The sequence below is a fragment of the Hordeum vulgare genome, chromosome 7H (assembly GCF_904849725.1).
Source record: "Hordeum vulgare subsp. vulgare chromosome 7H, MorexV3_pseudomolecules_assembly, whole genome shotgun sequence".
Lineage (NCBI taxonomy): Eukaryota > Viridiplantae > Streptophyta > Magnoliopsida > Poales > Poaceae > Hordeum > Hordeum vulgare.
Window position 1 is genome coordinate 471,197,101 of NC_058524.1, and position 26,608 is coordinate 471,223,708.

The 26,608-nt window shown below is 41.3% G+C and overlaps 1 protein-coding gene across 1 annotated transcript; it reads left to right on the top strand.

Moving 5' to 3' along the window:
* Positions 1-22,773: 22,773 nt before the first annotated feature.
* On the top strand, positions 22,774-26,177 carry LOC123409107 (glycogen synthase kinase-3 homolog MsK-3-like). Its single transcript, XM_045102090.1, has 6 exons — positions 22,774-22,875; positions 24,453-24,509; positions 24,690-24,830; positions 24,900-24,950; positions 25,036-25,131; positions 26,172-26,177. Exons 1-6 carry the CDS (start codon positions 22,774-22,776, stop codon positions 26,175-26,177), a joined length of 453 nt encoding a protein of 150 aa, XP_044958025.1.
* The last annotated feature ends 431 nt before the right edge of the window (positions 26,178-26,608 follow it).

Sequence of the window (26,608 nt, forward strand, 5' to 3'; positions counted from 1 at the left end):
TTGCTATGTTACTTTGTCTAGGCTTGTCCCTTGCTACAAAAGGGATTGAGCCACTTTGCTGCTACTACTGTTACTCTGCTGCTGCTGCTACTGCTGTTCCTTGCTACTTCGCTGTCACTTGTTGCAAGATCCTTTTCCGACACTGTTGTCGGGGAAGAATAGTTACTCGTCCACGTGCAACTTACTGGCGCCATTGATACAACAATTAGGAATAGTCTGCCGTCAACAGATCGTTTCTGACACCGTTGCTATCATACTACTTTGCTACTGATACTTTGCTTGCATACACTAATCTTTCAGGTGTGGTTGAATCTGACAAACTCAGCTACTACTTGAGAATATTCTTTCGTTTCCCCTTGTGCCGAATCAACAAATTTGGGTCGAATACTCTACCCTCGAAAACTGTTGCGATCCCCTACACTTGTGGGTTATCAAGACCTTTTTCTGGCGCCGTTGCCGGGGAAGCACAGCTATATTGTCTCAATCACTCGGGATTGTCTGCTGATCACTATGAGGAATCCGAAAGATCCAAGAACTAAAATCTTGCCTTCCACTACTAGGAGAGGTAAGGAACTGCTATCGAGCTCTGCACTTGATTCACCTTCAGTTATGAGTAAGTTTGCAACTTCACCTCCTGCTAGAAATCTTGATATGTCGCCTGTGCTAGATGATGCTACTTCTGCTGCCCATGGTGCTATGCTTGATACTATGCCTGATGATGCTATGCTTGATACTATGCCTGATGATGCTATGCTTGATACTATGCTTGATGATGCTATGCTTGATACTATGCCTGATGATGCTATGCCTGATACTACTTTGCCACTAGGTGCCCTTGATGCACAAATTGCTAGAGTTGCTGCTAGATGTGATGATACTTCTGAAACTGCTCATACTATTGAAGTAGAACCTGCTACTATGCCTGTTATGCCTGATACGCGTTATGTTATGGAGGGAGAGATAGCTGAGGATTTTCTTGCGTGTAAGCATAGCTATGATGTTGAGAATTTACTGCGCAAGTGGAAAGAAAAATCTCTGAACGCTAGGATGAAATACGACCCGAAGTTTTCTACTTCGCCTATCTTTGTGACCGATAAGGATTATGAGTTCTCTGTCGATCCTTAGGTAATCACTCTAGTCGAATCTAATCCTTTTCACGGTTATGAGTCTGAAACGGTTGTAGCCCATCTTACCAAACTACACGATATAGCCACCCTATTCACTAGTGAGGAAAAGATCCGCCACAACTATATGCTCAAGCTGTTTCCTTTCTCGCTAAAGGATGATGCTAAGACTTGGTTCACTTCTCTTACTCCTGGTTGTGTGCGTAGCCCTCAGGATATGGTCTACTACTTCTCTGAAAAATATTTCCCTTCCCATAAGAAGCAAGCTGCCTTGCAGGAAATATACAACTTTGCTCAAGCTGAGGAAGAGAGTCTCCCACAAGCTTGGGGGAGGCTCATCCAGCTACTGAATCCTTTGCCTGATCACCCTCTTGAGAAGAATGAAATACTTGATATCTTCTATAATTGACTTACCGATGCTTCCAAAGACCACCTAGATAGTTGTGTCGGTAGTGTTTTTAGGGAACGAACTGTAGAACAAGCTGAGATTGTACTGAATAACATCTTGTGCAATGAGAATGCTTGGACTATTCCCGAACCACCTCCTAAGCCAACTCCGAAGAAAAGAGGTATTCTATTCCTCAGTCCTGAAGATATGCAAGAAGCCAAGAAATCTATGTGAGAGAAAGGCATTAAATCTGAAGATGTCAAAAATCTACCACCTATCGAAGAGATCCATGGTCTTGATAACCCGATAGAGGTAGTAGAAGTAAATTCTCTGCGTAGGTTTGATGAGAGTGATATTCCTTTTGATAAACCTGCTAGCCTATGCATGGATGAATTTGATAACTTTGTTGCAAAACAACAGAGTTTCAATGATTATGTTAGCACAAAATTGGAAAAGAATGCTCGTATGCTTAGTCATTTAAGTGCTTGTGTGGACAGAAACGTCAATGATCTTAAGCTTCTGAGTAAACATGCCTCTATGGTTACTACTCAGGTAGAACAAGTACTTAAAGCTCAGAATGACTTGCTCGATGAGTTGAGTGACAATTCCGTCAAAGTCGTCACTGGAGGCGGTAAAATGACCCAGGAACCTTTGTATCCCGAGGGTCATATGAAGAGAATCGAACAAGATTCTCAAGGAGTTAGCACTGATGCACCTAGTCATCCAAGAAAGAAGAAGAAAGATGATAGGAACCTGCACGCTAGCAACCCTGTTGCTGCTACACCTGAGAGTCCAAACGATGCCTCTATCTCTGATGCTGAAACACAATCTGGTGATGAACATGAGCCTAATGATAATATCAATAGTGATGTTCATGAAGATGCTCAACCTAGCAATGAAAAGTATGTGGAGATTGAACCTAGTGTTGATCTTGATAACCCACAGCCTAAGTCTAAGAGATACGATAAGAATGACTTCGCTGCTAGGAAGCACGGCAAACAAAGGGAACCATGGGTTCAGAAACCTATGCCCTTTCCTCCCAAACCATCCAAGAAAAAGGATGATGAGGATTTTGAGCGATTCATTGAGATGATCAGACCTGTCTTTCTGCAAATGCGTTTGATAGATATGCTAAAGATGTCTGTGTATGCTAAGTACATGAAAGATATTGAGACTAATAAGAGGAGGATACCTGAGGTTGAGATTTCCACCATGCTTGCTAATTATACCTTCAAGGGTGGAAATCCTAAGAAACTAGGTGATCCCGGTGTGCCCACTCTACCTTGCTCCATTAAAGGCAACTACGTTAGAACTGCGTTGTGCGACCTTGGAGCCGGTGTTAGTGTTATGCCCCTCTCTCTTTATCATAGGCTTAAACTGGATAAGTTGACACCCACTAAAATCTCTCTGCAAATGGCCGACAAATCAACTGCTTTCCCTTTTGTAGCAAGGGACAAGCCTGAACAAAGTATTATAGGAGGAAAACGCTCCCGAGGACACACGGGAATTTCTGTCATGCTAGTTCTATCATGTTCATATGATTCGCGTTCGTTACATTGATAGTTTGATATGTGGGTGGACCAACGCTTGGGTACTGCCCTTACTTGGACAAGCATCCCACTTATGATTAACCTCTCTCGCAAGCATCCTCAACTACAAAAGAGGAATTAATACAAACTCTAACCATAGCATTAAACTAGTGGATCCAAATCAGCCCCTCACGAAGCAACGCATAGACTGGGGTTTAAGCTTCTGTCACTCCAGCAACCCATCATCTACTTACTACTTCCCAATGCCTTCCTCTAGGCCCAAATATGGTGAAGTGTTATGTAGTCGATGTTCACATAGCACCACTAGAGGAAAAGACAACATACAACATATCAAAATACCGAACGAATATCCAATTCACATGACTATTATTAACATGACTTATCCCATGTCCTCAGGAACAAAAGTAACTACTCACAAAACATAATCATAATCATGATCAGAGGTGGAATGAATAGCATCAAGGATTTGAACATAAACTCTTCCACCAAGTAATCCAACTAGCATCAACTACAAAGAGTAATCAACACTACTAGCAACCTTACAAGTACCAATCGGAGTCGTGAGACGGAGATTGATTACAAGAGATGAACTAGGGATTGGAGAGGAGATGGTGCTGATGAAGATGTTGATGAAGATGCCTCCCCTCCGACGAGAGGAGTGTTGGTCATGACGATGGCGACAATTTCCCCTCTGGGAGGGAAGTTTCCCCGACAGGATCATCCTGCCGGAGCTCTAGATTGGATCTGCTCAAGTTCCGCCTCGTGGCGGCGGCGAAACCACGAAAAAGCTCCCGTCTGATTTTTTCTGGACCAAGACGCTTCATATAGCAAAAGAGGGGGGCTAGTGGGCCGTCAGGGAGCCCACAAGCCCCCACTCCGCCACCAGGGGGGTGGCGGTGTCAGGGCTTGTGGCGCCCTGACAGCCCCCCTTTGGTAGTTCTTTAGCCCAGTATTTTTTATATAATCCCAAAAAAATCCACGTAACTTTTCAGGGCATTTGGAGATTTGCAGAATAGTGGATTTGCTCCTTTTCCAATCCATAATTCCAGCTGCCTGAATTCTCCCTCTTCAAATAAACTTTGCAAAAAAAGAGAGAAAATGCATAAATATGGTACCACAAGTAATATAACAGCCCAAAAAGCAATAAATATCAACATGAAAGCATGATGCAAAATGGACGTATCAACTCCCCCAAGCTTAGACCTCGCACGTCCTCAAGCGAAAACCAAGTTCCATAAACATGTCCACATGTTGAGGGACGAAGGTGTCGATAAAACATAATACGAACATGAGGGCATCATGATCACACATAGAACAGCGATACATCATAAAGATTCTTATGGCAAAGTAACAATTCCTTCACAAAGCAAAGCATGAAGCAAAAAACCATACCGAGAAGTAACCAACAATAAACCATAGTCATTGGAGCAATTGCAATTTATCACAACATCGGAAAGAGTCAAATAAGAGCTTGTAAGGAAAACACACATACTCAATCATCTCTTTTGTTTTCCACAATCATTACAAGTCACGTGGTACTCATGGTGTCAAAGTTTCAGCTGGACACAGAGGAAGATAGGGGCTTATAGTTTTGCCTCCCAACCATTTACCTCAAAGGTAAAGTCAACAACAATAAAGCATAAGTATTCAACTCCAAGTTGATATATGAATATAGATCTTTCCCAAGCATTTGACGGTAGCCAAGACAAAGGCAAAAATAGGGAATTGGTGATGATCACCATGATTCTTACAAGAGTAAAAAGTAAAGGTACAAGATGGGCCCTTCGCAGAGAGAAGTAGAGGTTGTCATGCGCTTTTGAGGTTTGGATGCGTGTCCTCTTAGTGCGGAGGAACGTCACTTTATATTGCCTCCTGTGATAAAGAACTTTATTATGCAGTCTGTCACTTTTATGTCTTCTTCATCACAGGTTCGTACAAAGCTTATTTTGAACACACTAATAGATCATACATATTAGAGAGAAATTTTTATTGCTTGCACCGATGACAACTTACTTGAAGGATCTTATTCAATCCATAGGTAGGTATGGTGGACTCTCATGGCAAAACTGGTTTGGAGGTTTATGGATGTACAAGTAGTATCTCTACTTGGTGCGGGAGTTTTGGCTAATATGAGGTGGAAGCAATCGTCACATGCTAAGGGATCTCTAATCATATAACATTGTTTGGAACCAAGCAAACACAATTCATTATGTTGTCTTCCTTGTCCAACATCTACTCCTAGGCATGTAATAGTTTGGTGAGTGCTCACAATTGTAAAAAGTGTCTAAGATGATATATTTATATGTGAACCTCTCTTTCCTTATTACTTCTTATTAATTGCAACAATGACTGAGGGCTATGTTGATTTATTCTCAACAAGTTTCAATCATCATACGTGTCATACGTGAAGTTATCACTTTCCGTAAGATCATCTCATGATCTTTCATGCTATCGTCATTTTCATACTTTTGATCACGGCACAAAGCGAAGCCCTTGACTAAGACACTCTTTATTATATAGCTCGTAAGCTCGAATACAATGGGAGAGAGACAAAAGCAAAAGACTCAAACTAAACACTAAAGACTTATTCCTCTAAGAGAAGAAATAAAAACTGAAAAGGAAAGAACTAAAACAAAGGTAAAAGCAAAAGATATAAAGGTGATACGATACCAGGGCAACTCCCCCAAGCTTGGCAGAAGCCAAGGGGATTGCCCATACCAATGCTTAGTTGCCTTCCTTCGGTGGTGATGGTGGTGGAGTTGTTGTCGCCTTTGATTCCAAGAGAGCAATCAATCTTTGATTTATACCTTTGAGATCTGTGACATGGTTTTCCAGCAAAACGACTTCACGAGAAAGGGAAATATTGTGAGCACGAGTTGTTTCGCAAAACCTCAAGAGTTCAATCAAGGATGGAGACAACACGTGGAGGAAGGGTTGGAGAAAATCTACTCCTTCAACGTCTTCAATGTTGAACATAGGTTGAACATCCTCCCTAGCTTGGGTTTTCTCCTTAGCTTGGTCCCTGGCTTCTGTGACTTCTAATATTTTCAGATAAGCATCTACTTCCTCATGAACTTGGTGAAGATCATTCTCCCCAACAGATTCTTGAGACATCTTTGCTCTAAATCTGCGGCAGAAAACAAGCTCGAAACGAAAACAGAGGAAAACTACGCGATACAGAGAACAAAACCTTCGGGCGACTATATATTGAATTTTTATGGGCCAGAAGGAGTCCTCCGCAAGAAAACGGAGTCCGGGAGGCACACGAGGTGCCCACAAGCTTGCCCTCCACCACCAGGGGGGCAGGGGGCGGTGGCAGGGCTTGTGGCCGCCTCGTTCGCTCTCCGGACTGCTTTTTATTTTTCTAATTTTCCAAAAATTCAAAAACGGAAGAAATTTCCTATTGGAAAAGCATCGGAGTCCAATTTCTTACTAAAACAGATACATCTTCGTTTTCAAGGTCTGAAACAGGCTGATAAACATCCCTTATGTACTCCTCTGGAGTTATGACATTGATGATATTGGTCTCAACATTTATGGGAGTACCACAGATGTAATGCTTGATTCTTTGCCCATTTACCACTCTAGGAAAATTTCCTTCCGTGTTATTGATTTTGATGGCACCGGAACGATATACTTCCTCGATAACATAGGGACCTTCCCATTTAGAGAGAAGCTTGCATGCAAAGAATCTCAAATGAGAATTGTATAGCAAGACATAATCACCTACATTGAACAATCGTTTCTGTATTCGTTTGTCGTGCCATCTCTTAACCTTTTCCTTGAACAACCTGGCATTCTCATATGCGCGAGTTCTCCATTCATGTAACAAGCTGATATCAAACAACCGCTTCTCACCGGCAAGTTTGAAATCAAAGTTGAGCTCTTTGATTGCCCAATAAGCTTTGTGTTCCAGCTCTAGAGGTAAATGACAGGCGTGACCGTAAACCTTTTTATACGGCGACATGCCCATGGGATTCTTATAGGCAGTCCTATAAGCCCATAGTGCATCGTCAAGTTTGCTAGACCAATTCTTTCGAGATCTATTGACGGTCTTTTGTAGGATCAACTTGATCTCCCTATTATTGAACTCCACTTGACCACTAGACTGAGGATGATAAGGAGATGCAACTCTATGGTTGACATCATACTTAGCTAGCATCTTGCGGAAAACACCATGGATGAAGTGTGAACCTCCGTCAGTCATAAAGTATCTAGGGACTCCAAATCATGGGAATATGACTTCTTTAAGCATCTGGAGGTATGGTGCTCATCATTTTTAGTGGGGATAGCTTCTACCCAGTTAGTAACGTAATCCACAGCAACTAAGATGTGAGTGTACCCATTGGAACTCGGGAAGGGTCCCATATAATCAAAGCCCCAGACAACAAATGGTTCAATGACAAGTGAATAGTTCATAGGCATTTACTGACGCTTACTGATGTTCCCTATTCTTTGGCATTCGTCACAAGACAAGACAAACTTATGGGCATCCTTGAAGAGAGTGGGCCAATAGAAACCAGATTGCAATACCTTATGGGCAGTTCTATCTCCAGCGTGGTGTCCTCCGTAGGCTTCGGAATGACACTTTTTCAAGATCTGTCCCTGTTCATGTAAAGGCACACAACGTCTGATAACACCATCTAATCCTTCCTTATAAAGGTGAGGATCATCCCAAAAGTAGTGTCTCAAATCAAAGAAGAATTTCTTCTTTTGCTGATAGGTGAAACTGGGTGGTATGTATTTGGCTACAATATAGTTTGCACAATCTACATACCACGGTGCACTATGTGAAGTGCGGATGACATTTAGTTGCTCATCAGGAAAGCTATCATCAATAGGTAGTGGGTCATCAAGGACATTCTCTAGCCTAGACAAGTTATCTGCTACAGGGTTATGAGCACCGCTTCGGTCAACGACGTGCAAATCAAATTCTTGTAGCAGGAGAACCCATCTGATCAGACTAGTCTTAGCGTCCTTCTTCTCCAGAGTGAATAGTGACTTTGGAGTCAACTATGTAAGATATGAACTTTTCACATGCAAATACGACTGCTAAAAATTCCTTCTCCGTAGTGGCATAGTTTCTTTGGGCACTGTCTAGAGTTTTACTAGCATAGTGAATGACATTCAACTTCTTATCAACTCTTTGTCCTAGAACAGCACCAACAACATAATCACTAGCGTCGCACATGATTTCAAAGGGAAAGTTCCAGTGAGGTGGTTGAACAATAGGTGCGGTTATCAAAGCGTTCTTAAGTATTTCGAAGGCTTCCTCACAATCCTCATCAAAAACAAAAGGAACATCCTTCTACAAGAAGTTGGTAAGAGGCCTAGAAATCTTAGAGAAGTCTTTAATGCACCTTCTATAGAAACCAACATGACCTAGGAAACTTCGTATACCTCTGATATCTCTGGGGCAAGGCATTTTCTCAATTGCATCAACCTTAGCCTTATCAACTTCAATGCCTCTTTCATAGATTTTGTGTCCTAAGACGATACCTTCATTAACCATAAAGTGGCACTTCTCCCTATTCAAGACGAGGTTGGTTCTTTGCATCTCTGTAAGACTCGATCAAGGTTGCTAAGCCAATCATCAAAGGAAGACCCGTAAACGGAGAAGTCATCCATGAAAACCTTGACAATCTTTTCACAAAAGTTAGAGAATATAGCCATCATACATCTTTGAAAGGTGGCAGGTGCGTTACATAAGCCAAAAGGCATACGTCTATAGGCAAAGGTACCGAAAGGGCAGGTGAAAGTGGTTTTCTCTTGATCAGATTGTACAACAGGTATTTGCGAGAAACCTGAATAACCGTCTAGAAATCAGAAGTGTGTGTGTTTTGATAGCCTTTCTAGCATTTGGTCGATAAACGGCAAAGGATAATGATCTTTCCTGGTTCCCTTGTTCAGTTTCCGGAAGTCCATCACCATTCTATAGCCGGTAATAATCCTTTGTGGGATTAATTCATCCTTATCATTAGGAATGACGGTGATACCTCCCTTCTTAGGTACGCAATGTACTGGACTTACCCAATCACTATGAGCAACAGGATAAATGATTCCTGCTTCAAGAAACTTTAATATTTCTTTTCTAACGACCTCTTTCATCTTAGGATTTAATCTCCGTTGATGATGAGCAACTGGTTTAAAGTCAGGGTCGGTTTTAATCTTGTGCTGACATAGAGTAGGACTAATACCCTTAAGATCATCAAGAGTATATCCAATAGCAGCGCGGTGCTTCCTCAGAGTCCTTAGTATCTTCTTCTCTTCGTGCTCTCAGAGGAGGGCACTAATAATGACATGATATATCTCCTTCTCATCAAGATAGGCATACTTAAGAGTATCAGGCAACTGTTTAAGCTCGAACACAGCATCACCCTTTGGTGGGGGAGGATCCCCAAGCAGTTCAACATGCAGATTATTCTTGAGAATAGGATATTGTTCTAAGACAATTTTATCTATCTCATCTCTCTCCTCCATATGCATATCATTTTCATGCTCAAGAAGATATTGCTCTAAAGGATCCGTAGGAGGTACGTCAATAGAGGCAAGTGGAATAATTTCATCTCTACCAGACGACTCTCTTTCATGGTGTTGTCTTCCAAACTTAGAGAAGTTAAATTCATGAGACACACCCTCGAAACTAACTGTGACAGTCTGCTTAATGCAATCAATGTGAGCATTCACAGTGTTGAGAAAGGGTCTACCGAAGATGATGGGACAAAAGCTATCTTGTGCAGTACCAAGGACGAGGAAATCAGTATGATACTGATGACCCACAAGTATATGGGATCAATCATAGTCCTTTCGATAAGTAAGAGTGTCGAACCCAACGAGGAGAAGAAGGCTCTGATAAACGGATTTCAGCAAGGTAATAACTGCAAGCACTAAAAGTAGCGGTAACAAGTGATGGTGTAGCGAGGTGAAACATAGCAAGCAAAGAGTAACAAGTAACAAGTAGTAGCAACGGTGCAGCAAGTGGCCCAATCCCTTTTGCAGCAAGGGACAAGCCTGAACGAAGTCTTATAGGAGGAAAAACACTCCCGAGGACACACGGGAATTTCTATCATGCTAGTTTTATCATGTTCATATGATTCGCGTTCGTTACTTTGATAGTTTGATATGTGGGTGTACCGGCGCTTGGGTACTGCCCTTACTTGGACAAGCATCCCACTTATGATTAACCTCTCTCGCAAGCATCCGCAACTACAAAATAAGAATTAAGACAAAGTCTAACCATAGCATTAAACTAGTGGATCCAAATCAGCCCCTCACGAAGCAGCGCATAAACTGGGGTTTAAGCTTCTGTCACTCCAGCAACCCATCATCTACTTACTACTTCCCAATGCCTTCCTCTAGGCCCAAATATGGTGAGGTGTTATGTAGTCGACGTTCACATAACACCACAAGAGGAAAAACAACATACATCATATCAAAATACCGAACGAATATCAAATTCACATGACTATTATTAACATGACTTATCCCATGTCCTCAGGAACAAAAGTAACTGCTCACATGACATAATCATAATCATGATCAGAGGTGTAATGAATAGCATCAAGGATCTGAACATAAACTCTTCCACCAAGTAATCAAACTAGCATCAACTACAAAGAGTAATCAACACTACTAGCAACCTTACAAGTACCAATCGGAGTTGCGAGACAAAGATTGGCTACAAGAGATGAACTAGGGGTTGGAGAGGAGATGGTGCTGATGAAGATGTTGATGAAGATGCCTCCCCTCCGACGAGAGGAGTGTTGGTGATGACGATGGCGACGATTTCCCCATCCGGGAGGAAGTTTCCCCGGCACGATCGTCCTGCCGGAGCTCTAGATTGGATCTGCTCAAGTTCCGCCTCGTGGCGTCGGCAAAACCACGAAAAAGCTCACAAGACATAATAATAATCATGACCAGAGGTGTAATGAATAGCATCAAAGATCTGAACATAAACTCGTCCACCAAATAATCCTACTAGCATCAACTACAAAGAGTAATCAACACTACTAGCAACCATACAAGTACCAATCGGAGTTGCGAGAGAAGATTGGTTACAAGAGATGAACTAGGGATTGGAGAGGAGATGGTGCTGATGAAGATGTTTATGAAGATGCCTCCCCTCTGACAAGAGGAGTGTTGGTGATGAAGATGGAGACGATTGCCCCCTCCGGGAGGGAAATTTCCCCGGCAGGATCGTCCTGCCGGAGCTCTAGATTGGATCTGCTCAAGTTCCGCCCCGTGGAGGCGGCGAAACCACGAAAAAGCTCCCGTATGATTTTTTTCAGGTCAGGACGCATCATATAGGAAAAGAGGGGGGCTAGTGGGCCAGTGGGCTGCCCACAAGCCTGCCCTGCGCCACTAGGGGGTGGTGGCGGTGGGCAAGCTTGTGGGGCCCTGGTGGCCCCCCTCCGGTAGTTCTTTTGCCCAGTATTTTTAATATATTCCAGAAAAAATCCACGTAAATTTTTAGGGCATTTGGAGATGTGCAGAATAGTGGACTAGGATTTGCTCCTTTTCTAGTCAAGAAACCCAGCTGTCGGAATTCTCCCTCTTCAAATAATCCTTGCAAAATAAGAGAGAAAAGGCATAAATATGGTACCACAATTAATATAACAGCCCAAGAAGCAATAAATATCAACATGAAAACATGATGCAAAATGGACGTATCAACTCCCCCAAGCTTAGACCTCGCTTGTCCTCAAGCGGAAACCAAGTTCCATAAACATATCCACATGTTTGGGGACGAAGGTGTCGATAAAACATAATACGGACATGAGGGCATCATGATCACATATAGGACAACAATACATCATAAAGATTCTTATGGGAAAGTAACAATTCCTTCACAAAGCAAAACATGAAGCAAAAACCTTACCGAGAAGTAACCAACAATAGTCCATAGTCATTGAAGCAATTGCAATTTATCACAACATCAGAAAGAGTCAAATAAGAGCTTGTAAGGCAAACCCACATACTCAATCATCTCTTTTGTTTTCCACAATTGTTACAACTCACGTGGTACTCATGGTGTCAAAGTTTCAGCTGGACACAAAGGAAGATAGGGGCTTATAGTTTTGCCTCCCAACGGTTTACCTCAAGGGTAAAGTCAACAACAATAAAGCATGAGTACTCAACTCCAAGTTGATATATGAATATAGATCTTTCCCAAGCATGTGACGGTAGCCAAGACAAAGGCAAAAAGGGAATTGGTCATGATCACCATGACTCTTACAAGGGTAAAAAGTAAAGGTACAAGATAGGCCCTTCGCAGAGGCAAGCAGAGGGTGTCATGTTCTTTTGAGGTTTGAATGTGTGTCCTCTTAGTGCGGAGGAACATCACTTTATATTGCCTCCTGTGATAAAGAACTTTATTATGCAGTATGTTGCTTTTATGTCTTCCTCATCACAGGTTCGTACAAAGCTTATTTTCCACACACTAATAGATCATACTTATTAGAGAGCAATTTTTATTGCTTGCACCGATGAAAACTTACTTGAAGGATCTTATTCAATCCATAGGTAGGTATGGTGGACTCTCATGGCAAAACTAGTTTGGAGGTTTATGGATGCACAAGTAGTATCTCTACTTGGTGCGGGAGTTTTGGCTAATATGAGGTGGAAGCAATCGTCACATGCTAAGGGATCTCTAATCATATAACATTGTTTGGAACCAAGCAAACACAATTCATTATGTTGTCTTCCTTGTCCAACATCTACTCCTAGGCATGTAATAGTTTGGTGAGTGCTCACAATTGCAAAAAGTGTCTAAGATGATATATCTATATGTGAACCTCTCTTTCCTTATTACTTCTTATTAATTGTAACAATGACTGAGGTCTATGTTAATTTATTCTCAACAAGTTTCAATCATCATACTTGTCATATGTGAAGTTATCACTTTCCATAAAATCGTCTCATGATCTTTCATGCAATCGTTCTTTTCATACTTTTTTGATCATGGCATGAAGCAAAGCCCTTGACTAAGACACTCTTTATTATATAGCTCACAAGCTCGAATACATCGGGGGAGAGACAAAAGAAAAAGACTCAAACTAAAAACTAAAGACTTATTCCTCTAAAAGAAGAAATAAAAACTGAAAAGGAAAGAACTAAAACCAAGGTAAAAGCAAAAGATATAAAGGTGATACGATACCAGGGCAACTCCCCCAAGCTTGGCAGAAGCCAAGGGGATTGCCCATACCAATGCTTAGTTGTCTTCCTTTGGTGGTGATGGTGGTGTTGTTGTCGTAGTCTGATCCTCCGTCTTCCAAGGCATATGTGCTCCATCATGGCAGGATGAACGAGTCGCCGGAATCCTCAAATCTGCAGCCAACCTTATTGATTTAAATATGTACTCATACTCATAGTTTTGATTCTACAGGTCACAGATCTGGCCCTGAAGTTGGTCAACCCTATTGTAAAGCCTGGAGAGGTGTTTCCCAATATCAATGGCATCCATCTTGTGATTGCTAGTGAACTCCGTGATCATCGTGTGGTTGGCGTTGAGTCCACGCGCAACCATCCCTTGGCACTTGAAGACTTGTTGCTCCATTGCTTCAAGCCTCGTGTCCATGCTTCCGGTCTTCTTAGGCCCCTCAACATCACGGATGTGCAACATCCCCTCGCTCATCTTGATAGATTGAGGGTGTTTTAGCACTTCCGTGAGGTAGGGACTGATGACCTTCTCGAAGATCTTGTCCTTAGGAGCGTTTGGGGAAGTCATGATGATCTAGATCTATGGCAGAAACAAGCTCAAAACAAAATCAGAGGAAAACTGCGCGATACGGAGATCAAAACCTTCGGGCAACTATATATTGATTTTTTCTGGGCCAGAAGGAGTCCTCCGCAAGAAAACGGAGTCCAGGAGGCACACGAGGTGCCCACAAGCTTGCCCACCGCCACCAGGGGGTGTGGTGGCGGTGTGGGCCCTTGTGGCTTCCTCGTTTGCTCTCCGGAATGCTTTTTCTTTTTCTAATTTTCCAAAAATTCCAAAACTGAGGAAATTTCCTATTGGAAAAGTATCGGAGTCCAATTTCTTGCCGAAACAGATACATCTTTGTTTTTAGGGTCTGAAACAGGCTGATAAACATCCATTATGTACTCCTCTGGAGTTATGACATTGATGATATTGGTCTCAACATTTATGGTAGTACCAGAAATTTAATGCTTGATTCTTCGCCCATTTACCACTCTAGGAAAATTTCCTTCCGTGTTATTGATTTTGATGGCACTGGAACGATATACTTCCTCGACAACGTAGGGACCTTCCCATCTAGAGAGAAGCTTGCGTGCAAAGAATCTCAAATGAGAATTGTATAACAAGACATAATCACCTACATTGAACAATCGTTTCTGTATTCCTTTGTCGTGCCATCTCTTAACCTTTTCCTTGAACAACCTAGCATTCTCATATGCCTGGGCTCTCCATTCATCCAACGAGCTGATATCAAACAACCGCTTCTCACCGGCAAGTTTGAAATCAAAGTTGAGCTCTTTGATTGCCCAATAAGCTTTGTGTTCCAGCTCAAGAGGTAAATTGCAGCCGTTACCGTAAACCATTTTATATGGTGAAATGCCCATGGGATTCTTATAAGCAGTCCTATAAGCCCATAGTGCATCGTCAAGTTTGCTAGACCAGTTCTTTCGAGATCTATTGACGTTCTTTTGTAGGATCAACTTGATCTCCCTATTATTCAACTCCACTTGACCACTAGACTGAGGATGATAAGGAGATGCAAATCTATGGTTGACATCATACTTAGCTAGCATCTTGCGGAAAACACCATGAATGAAGTGTGAACCTCCATCAGTCATAAAGTATCTAGGGACTCCAAATCTTGGGAATATGACTTCTTTAAGCATCTGAATAGAGGTATGGTGCTCAGCTTTTTTAGTGGGGATAGCTTCTACCCAGTTAGTAACGTAATCCACAGCAACTAAGATGTGAGTGTACCCATTGGAACTCGGGAAGGGTCCCATATAATCAAAGATCCAGACATCAAATGGTTCAATGACAAGTGAATAGTTCATAGGCATTTCCTGACGCTTACTGATGTTCCCTATTCTTTGGCATTCGTCACAAGACAAGACAAACTTATGGGCATCCTTGAAGAGAGTGGGCCAATAGAAACCAGATTGCAATACCTTATGGGCAGTTCTATCTCCAGCGTGGTGTCCTCCGTAGGCTTCGGAATGACACTTCTTCAAGATCTGTCCCTGTTCATGTTCAGGCACACAACGTCTAATAACACCATCTACTCCTTCCTTATAAAGGTGAGGATCATCCCAAAAGTAGTGTCTAAAATCAAAGAAGAATTTCTTCTTTTGTTGATAGGTGAAACTGGGTGGTATGTATTTGGCTACGATATAGTTTGCATAATCGGCATACCACTTTGCACTAAGTGAAGTGCGGATGACATTTAATTGCTCATCAGGAAAGCTGTCATCAATTGGTAGTGGGTCATCAAGGACATTCTCTAGCCTAAACAAGTTATCTGCTAGAGGGTTATCAACACCTTTTCGGTCAACGACGTGCAAATCAAATTCCTGTAGCAGGAGAACCCATCTGATCAGCCTAGGCTTAGCGTCCTTCTTCTCCATGATGTACTTAATAACAGCATGATCAGAATGAATAGTGACTTTGGAGTCAACTATGTAAGATCTGAACTTTTCACATGCAAATACGACTGCTTAAAAATTCCTTCTCCGTAGTGTCATAGTTTCTTTGGGCACTGTCTAAAGTTTTGCTAGCACAGTGAATGACATTCAACTTCTTGTCAACTCTTTGTCCTAGAACAGCACCAACAGCATAATCACTAGCGTCACACATGATTTCAAAGGCAAGTTCCAGTCAGGTGGTTGAACAATAGGTGCAGTTATCAAAGCCTTCTTAAGTATTTCAAAGGCTTCCTCACAATCCTCATTGAAAACAAAAGGAACATCCTTCTGCAAGAGGCCTAGAAATCTTAGAGAAGTCTTTAATGAACCTTCTATAGAAACCAACATGACCTAGGAAACTTCGTATACCTTTGATATCTGTGGGGCAAGGCATTTTCTCAATTACATCAACCTTAGCCTTATCAGCTTCAATACCTCTTTCAGAGATTTTGTGTCCTAAGACGATACCTTCATTAACCATAAAGTGGTACTTCTCCCAATTCAAGACGAGGTTGGTTTCTTCGCATCTCTGTAAAACTCGATCAAGGTTGCTGAGCCAATCATCAAAGGAAGACCCATAGACGGAGAAGTCATCCATGAAAACCTCGACAATCTTTTCACAAAAGTCAGAGAATATAGCCATCATACATCTTTGGAAGGTGGCAGGTGCATTACATAAGCCAAAAGGCATACGTTTATAGGCAAAGGTACCGAAAGGGTAGGTGAAGGTGGTTTTTTCTTGATCAGATTGTGAAACAGGTATTTGCGAGAAACCTGAATAACCGTCTAGAAAGAAAAAATGTGTGTGCTTTGATAGCCTTTCTAGCATTTGGTCGATGAACGGCAAAGGATAATGATCTTTCCTGGTTGCCTTGTTTAGTTTCCGGAAGTCTATCACAATTATATAGACGGTAATAATCCTTTATGGGATTAGTTCATCCTTATCATTAGGAACGACGGTGATACCTCCCTTCTTAGGTACGCAATGTACTGGACTTACCCAATCACTATGAGCAACAGGATAAATGATTCCTGCTTCCACAAGCTTTAATATTTCTTTTCTAGCGACCTCTTTCATCTTAGGATTTAATCTCCTTTGATGATCAACAACTGGTTTGAAGTCAGGATCGGTTTTAATCTTGTGCTGACATAGAGTAGGACTAATACCCTTAAGATCATCACCCTTTGGTGGGGGAGGATCCCCAAGCAGTTCAACAGGTAGATTATTCTTGAGAATATGACATTGTTCTAAGACAATTCTATCTATCTCATCTCTCTCCTCCATATGCATATCATTTTCATGCTCAAGCAGACATTTCTCTAAAGGATCCGTAGGAGGTACGGCAATAGAGGCAAGAGCAATGATTTCATCCCTACTAGACGACTCTCTTTCATGGGGTTGTCTTCCAAACTTGGAGAAGTTAAATTCATGAGACACACCCTCGAAACTTACTATGACAGTCTGCTTAATGCAATGAGTGTGAGCATTGATAGTGTTGAGAAAGGGTCTACCAAATATGATGGGACAAAAGCTATCTTGTGCAGTACCAAGGACGAGGAAATCAGTAGGATACTTCGTCTTACCACACAGGACTTCTACGTCTCTCACAATTCCTAGAGGTCAGGTAGTGTCTCTATTAGCTAGCGTGATGGTGACATCAATGGGTTCTATCTCAGCAGGTGCAATCTCATCTTTGATTTCATCATATAGAGAACGGGTTATTGCACTAACATTAGGTCCCATATCACATAAACCATGGTAAGAGTGATCTCTTATCTTAACAGAAACAACGGGAAGGCCAACTACAGGTCCGTGCTTGTCTTTCGCGTGAGGTTTAGCTATTCTAGCAGAGTCCTCACATAATTTGATAACATGCCCATCTATGTCTTCGGCTAAGAGATCTTTGATAATAGCAACACTAGGTTCAACTCTAATTTCCTCAGGGGGTGCAAGTGGTCTAATGTAACCACTACGTATCACAGTTGGAGCTTTAGAATAATCCTTTATCCTAGCAGGGTATGGTGGTTTCTTAGTGTAAGCACAAGGAACAACAGGATCACTAAAATCAATGACTTTCTCCTCAACTAGATTGGTTTTGGCTATGTTGCTTTCTACAGGAGGATGATATTTAAACCACTTCTCTTTGGGTAGATCAACATGAGCAACAAAAGATTCACATAGAGAAGCTACTATCTCAGAGTCAAGTCCATACTTAGCGCTAAAATCTCTAGAAGTGTTTGTCTCAACAAAAGATTTAACGCAATCAAACTGGAAATTCATACCTGACTCCTTACCTTCCTCCAGCTCCCAATCTTCAAAGTTGCCTTTGATTCTCTTTAATAAATTCCACTTGTGATCAGTATCCTTCTTCATAAAAGAACCGGCACAAGAAGTGTCAAGCATGGTACAATCTTCATGAGAAAGCCGAGCACAAAAGTTTAGAGTGATGATTTCTCTCGAGAGCTCATGATTGGGGCATGAATATAGCATTGATTTAAGCCTCCCCCAAGCTTGAGCTATGCTTTCCACTACAAGAAATATGCTCATACATGACGTTTTTAAGACGTCGTTGATGAATTCGTCATAAATCTATGACGATTTCATCCGAGATTGTCGTAAACCGTTTGAGGGGATCAAATCTACATATAAATTACGACGATGTGAGTCAAAAACGTCGTAACCGCATAAGTTGAGATCGTCATAACTTTTACGACGATTATAAAAATGTCGTAACATGTTTTAACTATGTTGACATGTCACTCGTGGGCCCATTCTATGTCACGTGCCAAACCCGCCTAGTTTGTGAAGCAAACCTACTATTCTGTCATTCCAAAAATTCTCGAAAGATTCTCATAAATATTTTGGACTATATATTACTCAAATATGTGAAAACCCTTCCTTCCATGGTTCAAAAATAATTCAGCAATATTCGTTTTCCTATTCAGTTCAGAATAGCACTTTGTGAAGGAAGTGCTATTTCGATTTTTTTGATTGCCCTCAAAATTGTTGGGAACTGTTTCCTATCCAAATCTTTGCCTCGTGAAAACTTTCATAATCATTTGCCTAGTAAATCTTTCTCAGCAAATTTCCAAAGTTTGTGTTCAGCTGACAGCTTTGTGAAGGAAGTACTAGCTAGGAATATCCTGATGATTTGAATTTTTTCTACATCCTCTATATGCCAAAACCGTAGCTCTCCACAAAATTTCAGCCACATGTAACAATCCATGTCAGCTCAGCATCCAATCTTTGTTTCCAGTAATATTTTCAGTTTGTGAAGCAACTACATTTTATATTGCTTTATAGTTGATGAAAATTTACCACGGAATAAAACTTACCATATAACATAACTCCACCAAATTTTAGCTCATTTAACTCTGCCAGTTTACGTCAATATTTTTCCTAATATTCTGTTCAGTAGAGAGCATTGTGAAGGAAGTACAATTTTTGTTTATCCAAAATTTATGAAATTATTACAGTGCCTTAATTTGCTCGAGTTATCATCCTCCTCCAAATTTCAGCTCAATCCAATCATGTATGTGAGCCCAGTTTCAGTTACCATTTTCTTTCTAGATTAACACATTGTGAAGGAAGTGTCACTTTGGCATGTCCAAATGGTATAAAAAAATTACACTGCCTTCATATGCCTAAATTAGCATCATACACCAAATTTCACCTCAATACATTCATTCATTTGATCTCAGCTTCAACATCCATATTTTTTCATAGTGTGGTACTTTGCAAAGCAAGTGTCACCTAGGTTCATCCATTTGAGCTAAAAATTTGCCAAAAGAGTGTCCTTAGTAGATGATCATCCTCATCCAAAATTTAGGCCCATTGTCTATGTGCATTTCCCGCATCGCTAATCAAACACTTGGCTGCTATTTCATGTTTGAGCTCAGTTCGATCTCCTCATGAGATTCTTCTATTGTATTCTTATTCCTAACACCTATAGAGGGATTTTCCAACCTACCAGACATGCCTATTCCACCCCGAGCGTGTGGCAAGACAATGGTCAGGCGGTGACCACGTGGCTGGCATGCAAGTTTACGCGCTCTAGAGTTGGGGCCCTCGACCACCTTTCAAACCTCGACGTCAAGACACCACACCATATATTTATGATTAAATAGATTTTTATGTACCTATAAATGATTTTTGAGGAAAATAAATATCAAACTATAATGCAGCCGCAGTTCAAATTTGACCCGCTTCCAACTGATTCGATGAAATTTTGTCTTTTTCACGAGAGGTGGATAAAAGCGTTTAACACCCAACCATTTTGTCAATTGTAAATTAAAAGTGTCCTAGTATTTTAGAAAAATGATTTGGTATAATTTTGAAACAAATATATGATAGGTCCTTCACAAAAAAACTCATTTTGGACACTGGAAAAATGGAAAATGATTTTTACATATAAGGAAAATGAAAACTTCCTTAATCAACGTTGTTTATCATTCGAATATGCACGCTTGTGCATAAGATTAGATCATTTGAACAAACTATGCAATGAATGTGGCCAAAAGATTGATCATTTGGCTTGAAAACCATGAATCTTCACACATGGTAGCCCATTTCTGAGAACACTTTTTAAAAATAATTGTCGTATTACAATTTTATTATTTTCCCTGGTAAATTTGTCACATACAATGACACAATGCAAAGGTTTTCCATTTTTTTGATTTTTTTGAATTTTTCATGGCCATTTCAAAATGCGGTCAAAACGGCGGGTATGACCGTTCCTAGCTAGTGGTTGAATCTTGGAAAAACTTTTGATATTTCTATGATTAAATAGATACTTTTGTACCTATAAATTATTTTTGGGAAAAATATAAAGCAAACTATGAGGCATCTGCAGTTCAATTTTGACCCGTTTTCAGCTGATTCGATGAAAATTTGTCTTTTTCACGAGAGGTGGATAAAAGCTTTTAACACCCCACCATTTTGTTAATTGTAAATTAAACGTGTCCTAGTATTTTATAAAAATGATTTGGTACAATTTTGAAATAAATATATGGTAGGTCCTTCATAAAAAAACTCAATTTTGGACACTAGAAAAATTGAAAATGATTTTTACATAGAAGGAAAATGAAAACTTCTTTAATCAACGTTGTTTGCCATTCCAATACGCACCCTTGTACATAATATTAGATCATTTGAGAAAACTATGTCATGGATGTGGCCATAAGATTGATCATTTGGCTTGAAAGCCATGAATCTTCACACATGATAGCCCATTTCTAAGAACACTTTTTAAAAATAATTGTCGTATTACAAGTTTATTATTTTCCTGGTAACTTTGTCACATATAATGACACAATGCAAAGGTTTTCCATTTTTTTTGAATTTTCATGGCCATTTCGAAATGCGGTCAAAACGGCGGGTATGACCGTTCGTACCTAGTGATTGAATCTTGGAAATTATTTGGTGTTTCTCTGATTAAGTAGATACTTGTGTACCTAAAAAGGATTTTTGGGAAAAAATAAAGAGAAAACGTTGAGGCAGTTGCAGTTCAAATTTGACCCGCTTCCAGCTGATTTAACGAAAATTTGTCTTTTTCACGAGAGGTGGATCAAAGCTTTTTGGACCCAACCATTTTGAGCACTCAGAAAATGGAAAATGAATTTTCCATCCAAAGAAAATGAAAAGTTTATTTTGCAACATTGTTTTCCATTCTTATACGCACCCTTGTGCACAATATGAGATCATTTGGTCAAGCTTTACACTCAAAAAATGGACGAGAGGTGGACAAAGAGCTGTTAAGAGGGAATCATTTGGTCAACTTGTACATAAAATAGGTCGATTATTTTTTAGAATTGTTGCGGTTCACTTTTGTAACTAATATTTGATAGATTCTTCACATAGGTAAAAACAAATAAGAGAAACAAAAAAAGATAAACACATTTACATAAGCTTTATTCTCATTGGTGGAGATGTTTGTGCCATGGATTGATGACATGGCACACATCCATCCATCCATCCACGACCGAACCCTAACTTCCATCTGCCCTCACCTTGGCGTTTTTCCTTCTACACCCCCGCCTCCCTTTCTTTCTTTCCTTCAACGCACGATATCCTCTCTCCCCAACGCACCAGAGACCCCCCTAATTCACATCGATGGTGGATGCTTGCGGAACTGCCCTCGTGAAGCCTCCACAATGGTGGTGGTGCCGATGGCGGCGGTGGTCGGCATCGCCTTCGAGGTGCTGCAGTGGGTGCTCGTATCCAAGGTCAAGGTCACCACCGAGCCGCGCGTCGAGGGAGGCGAGGCCTCCGCCGGCGGCGGCAAGTACGGCGCCAGCGAGTACCTCATCGAGGAGGAGGAGGGCCTCAACGACCACAACGTCGTCCTCAAGTGCGCCGAGATCCAGACCGCTATCTCCGAAGGTGAGACGTGCACCCCCCACACATGGTTATTTATCGGAGGTCATACCTACTGGTCCGCGCTCCACTCGCCGGCGGCGTAGATCGATCCTATGGTGGGGGGGGGTGCGTAGATCTCGAACCCATCAAGACGTACCGAGTAAAATGCTGGCAAAGTTAATCCTACAATGCACTACCTTTTTCATTATTAGAATATGAAATGCTTGCTGCATCTATACGTACGCAGAGGCGTGGCGAGAGGCGACACGAAGAAGCATGAGGAGCTGGAGCTGCTGATAAAGGACTACCCGTATGCGGTGGACGGGATGAAGATCTGGACCGCGATCAAGAAATGGGTCACCGACTACTGCGTGATATACTACGCCGACGAGGACCGCGCCGTCGCGGCCGACAGCGAGCTGCAGGCGTGGCGGAGCGAGGTGCGAAATGTGGGCCACGGTGACCTGAGCGACGCGCCATGGTGGCTGGCCATGGACTGCATCGACGACCTCGTCGAGACCTACGCCACCGCTACTAGTAGTTAGTTTCTCCGCCGGTTTGACTGCTTTCTGTTCTCTTGCGGTGTGATTGAACCCGTCAGGAACTTTCTGTTTGTGTGTGCTTACTCCAGATAAGTAGGAGCTAGATAGGGTAGTGCACGTGAAGGTGGATGGGGTGATAGTGGAGCACCATATGCCGTTGCCATCATCACTCACTGGCAAGGTCCCCATAGTGGAGCTGTCGGAGCACACATTTCGGACGCCGAGCGCAAGCAGCTCCTGTAGCCTGTTACATGTAATCGTGACTTGGAGTTTGTTTTCCGTCAGATGTGTGCACTTTGGGTCCGGCTCGTACGGCAATGGCCATTGGCATGAGTCATGGCCTGTTCGTGCATGGCATGGATGTAGTTAGCAGTTAGTGCGTGCATGCAGCAACTGGATACGGACGTGCATGTAGTTAGCTGGTTGTTAGCTACATGGAGCCAGGTCGTGTGTGCGTGGTGAGCCGGTAGTGCTATTAGTGACCGGCTTAGTGGTGTGCGTGCGTCTGTACTAGCCTGGGTATAAAAAGCCCCTGTGTACTACTCCCTCCGTTCCTAAATATAAGACCTTTTAGAGATTGCACTATAAACTATATACGGATGTACATAGACATATTTTAGAGTATAGATTCACTCATTTTGCTCTGTATGTAGTCTCCTAGTGAAATCCCTAAAAGGTCTTATATTTTGGAACGGAGGAAGTAGTTGTGAAGCACGCCGGTCTATGGCCGAGCCACGGTGCTGGTAGTGAGTTAGCTGAAACAGAAAAGATTAGGGCGTACCAATGCCCGTGATGGCGTTCGTCGCCGACAAAATTATGTGTTGTCTCCTCCGGTTCTTCTTCTACATCTGTCTGTGTGAGAGATAGAGGAAGTGGCAACATTGGTAGGTGTGGTTTTGTGGTTAGAGGCAGTACAATTACATTGGTATTTATGTTGACTGGTTGTTTCCAATTTCATGTCTACGTGTGGGAGCAGGCTAACTATTAGATGCCCAAATGCCTTCCTTTAAACAGTTAAAAGCTTTCAATCTTTAGTTTGGTATAAACTGGTAATGTGGCCATGTAGATGCTGCTAAGTGCTAGGTAATGTAGTCATATAGATGCTGCTAAGTGCTAACTAGAGACGAGGGAGGGAGGGAGGGAGAAGTCTTGCCGAATGCACTACTTTCTAGTGATTTTTTATACCAAATGAGGAGTCTGGTCTACAAGAACCTAATTCAGGTGAGCACTGAGATTTGTTCTGTTCTTCGTAGCAGCAGTCAGTAGATATCGAGTACGGGAATTAACTGAGTTAGTAAGTACTGTATCATACAACCATACTTCTCTAAGCTTGATGTGTCCATAGTTTTCTTCCATAAAGATCTTCATTTTTTTATTTGGAAGTACTATGTCCGGAAAACAAAGTGATTTTCCCTATTTCAGAAACAGAGCAGTTTTCCCTATTTCACAAATCATACAGGCTGCGTCACCTATACATCACTTTGCAACGAACCGCAACCATATATTGCTAGTGCCGACCTACCTGTTTCCTACTTTAGCTCGACTCTATGTTGTTCGAAAAATTCTTCGATGGTACTTTTAAAAAATAACACTTTCCCATTGTTACGAAGAAGAAAAAAAATCTGTGATCACAAAATTTAGTTTGTTATAATGCATGCGAATTCTATAACAGGTACAGTAAACTTTAAATCGAGTAGCAGTGTCACAAAATTTAGTTTGTTATAATGCATGTGATCACAAAATTTAGTTTGTTAACCAAAGAACAATTACTAATCAAATTTGAAGAACAACTAATACATTTTTACTAACCCAGTAAACTTTCCATTGTAGGTTAATCCACATACGCACAAGCTCAAAATATGTGATTTTGGAAGTGCAAAGGTCCTGGTAAGTTATCTTCTATATTAGGTTTTGAAATTTAAATGCACGAGTCCTGCTGATTTTGAAACAAACAACCTAAACTTTCTTGATAATATGAATAAGAAAGGGTGTGCGCTTATGCCAGTAACCTTACCCAGACCTGGTGATTTCTAAATTGTTTTGATGTAATGTCTTGAATATATGCAGGTCAAGGGAGAACCAAATATCTCCTACATATGCTCCAGGTACTACCGGGCACCAGAACTCATCTTTGGTGCAACTGAGTATACCATTGCCATTGATTTGTGGTCCGCAGGCTGTGTCATGGCAGAGCTTCTTCTCAGACATGTTTTGTTCATGCATATAGTCTTGTATCTTTTACTCTCTAGATTGTTCTCATAATATTCATCCATGCAGCCTATTTTTCCTGGGGAAAGTGGAGTTGATCAGCTGGTTGAGATTATCATGGTAAATTCTTGTATGACATATTAAACTGTTTTCTCCTGCGACCTGTATTCTGTACAATGACATGTTCAGTCATAGTGCCTTGCAGGTCTTGGGTACTCCAACAAGGGAAGAGATCAAGTGCATGAATCCGAACTACACAGAGTTCAAGTTCCCACAAATTAAGGCTCATCCATGGCACAAGGTAATTTTGTTGCACAGAAATATTACATGGTTGCATGTGCAAAACAGAGGATTCCGAAAGCATGAGAATTTTGGGTGGTTGATTCAAAGGAACACATGATTGGAAGGAGATATGTTTGTGTTAGCGACTCTGAGTTTGTAAGTCACGGTGTTGTCCTCGATCTGCAAATAAATAAAGGAAATAAATCCTTGTCGTGTTTGTTTGTGCATTTGTCCCATATACGCACTCTTCTTCCTCGCTTGCGAGGATGCGTTTGTCGAGATGAATTATGTGGCTGGCTCTGCTTTGACTGAGTGTAGTTTTTGTGTGAACTGAGCAGGCCTTAGTCTTAGGAAACAGGGTAACTTCTGTATGCTTCCTTATTAGTGTTTGAATGGGAAGTAGAATGATTGGGCACAAGTTAGGTTGACTTCTCATCAGATAGCTTCGTTTTGAGTACATACGTTTTACATTTTGGTGTTTCAGTTTTGCAATTGAATGAGCGTCTTTGATCGAAGCTGGTAATTAACTATAAGCAGAACTGTGAACAACTACACAATAGCCTGGTATTGGATTCAGATTGTTTTGGGAGCATCAATTTGCCTGTTATTGGATTCAGATAGTTTTGAGTGTCACCCGCAAAAAAAAAAGATTGTTGTGAGTGCATTGCTGGATTCATATTGTTTGGAGTGCATAGTTGGCCTGGTAATTGACCTAGTAATTACATCAAGATCTCAGGTGTAAGTGTTGAGTAACAGTACTGATCCAAGGGACAACTGCATGAACAACCCCTCCTCTTATGCATGTGAATTTTGACTTGTGCATCGATTAGTTAGTAACGCTGCTCATGTAGTATATTTTCTGTTTCTCTTACTCCTGTATAAGAGTTAATTTATTGCTTGAATGTAATTTATTCATAGAGCATTTTTCATTGAATTGATGTGCTTGCACTATTTACCGATTCTGGAATGCTATTCTTGGAAGTTAGTCTTGTAGCATTTGTACATCAAGGAAATGAAGCCATCGATTTTGATGTCCTTGACGATTTGTTATCTCTGCAGCTGTAGCCACTACCCAGTGCTGATGTACTGCTCAAGGTTTATTGCTGCTCAGTCTTTATATATGATGTCGCCAGATTTTTCCCAATTCTATGATACCATTACATTCTTCAGGCCCTCAATTACATTTTTCAAATGTTCAAGGTTTGTTGCTGCTCAGTCTTTATATATGATGTCGCCAGATTTTTCTATCCCTCCTTATTTTGTTCTCCAAATCTCAGGCTGCCCCCCCTCCTGCTCTTATCAAGGCTGACGTACCTTGGTCAGCCCGAAGAGGCAATCTCTCAGAATCCTATCGCATCTCGAGCATGCCTAATAGGAGAGCGGAATGAAGTCCATTGTACTATTGGGACAGTAGCATATGTGTCATTGTTCTATTGTGCAATTTTGTTCATTGTTGCAATATTCCTGTGTAAAAAATGTATTCATGAGATGATTTA

Excerpts from the sequence above, each read along its gene's own strand:
- LOC123409107 (XM_045102090.1), top strand. The coding sequence starts at position 22,774 with ATGCCGTTGCCATCATCACTCACTGGCAAGGTCCCCATAGTGGAGCTG. Across the intron at positions 24,510-24,689 it reads TTGGAAGTGCAAAGGTCCTG|GTCAAGGGAGAACCAAATAT; the intron begins GTAAGTTATCTT and ends GAATATATGCAG. Across the intron at positions 24,831-24,899 it reads CAGAGCTTCTTCTCAGACAT|CCTATTTTTCCTGGGGAAAG; the intron begins GTTTTGTTCATG and ends TCATCCATGCAG.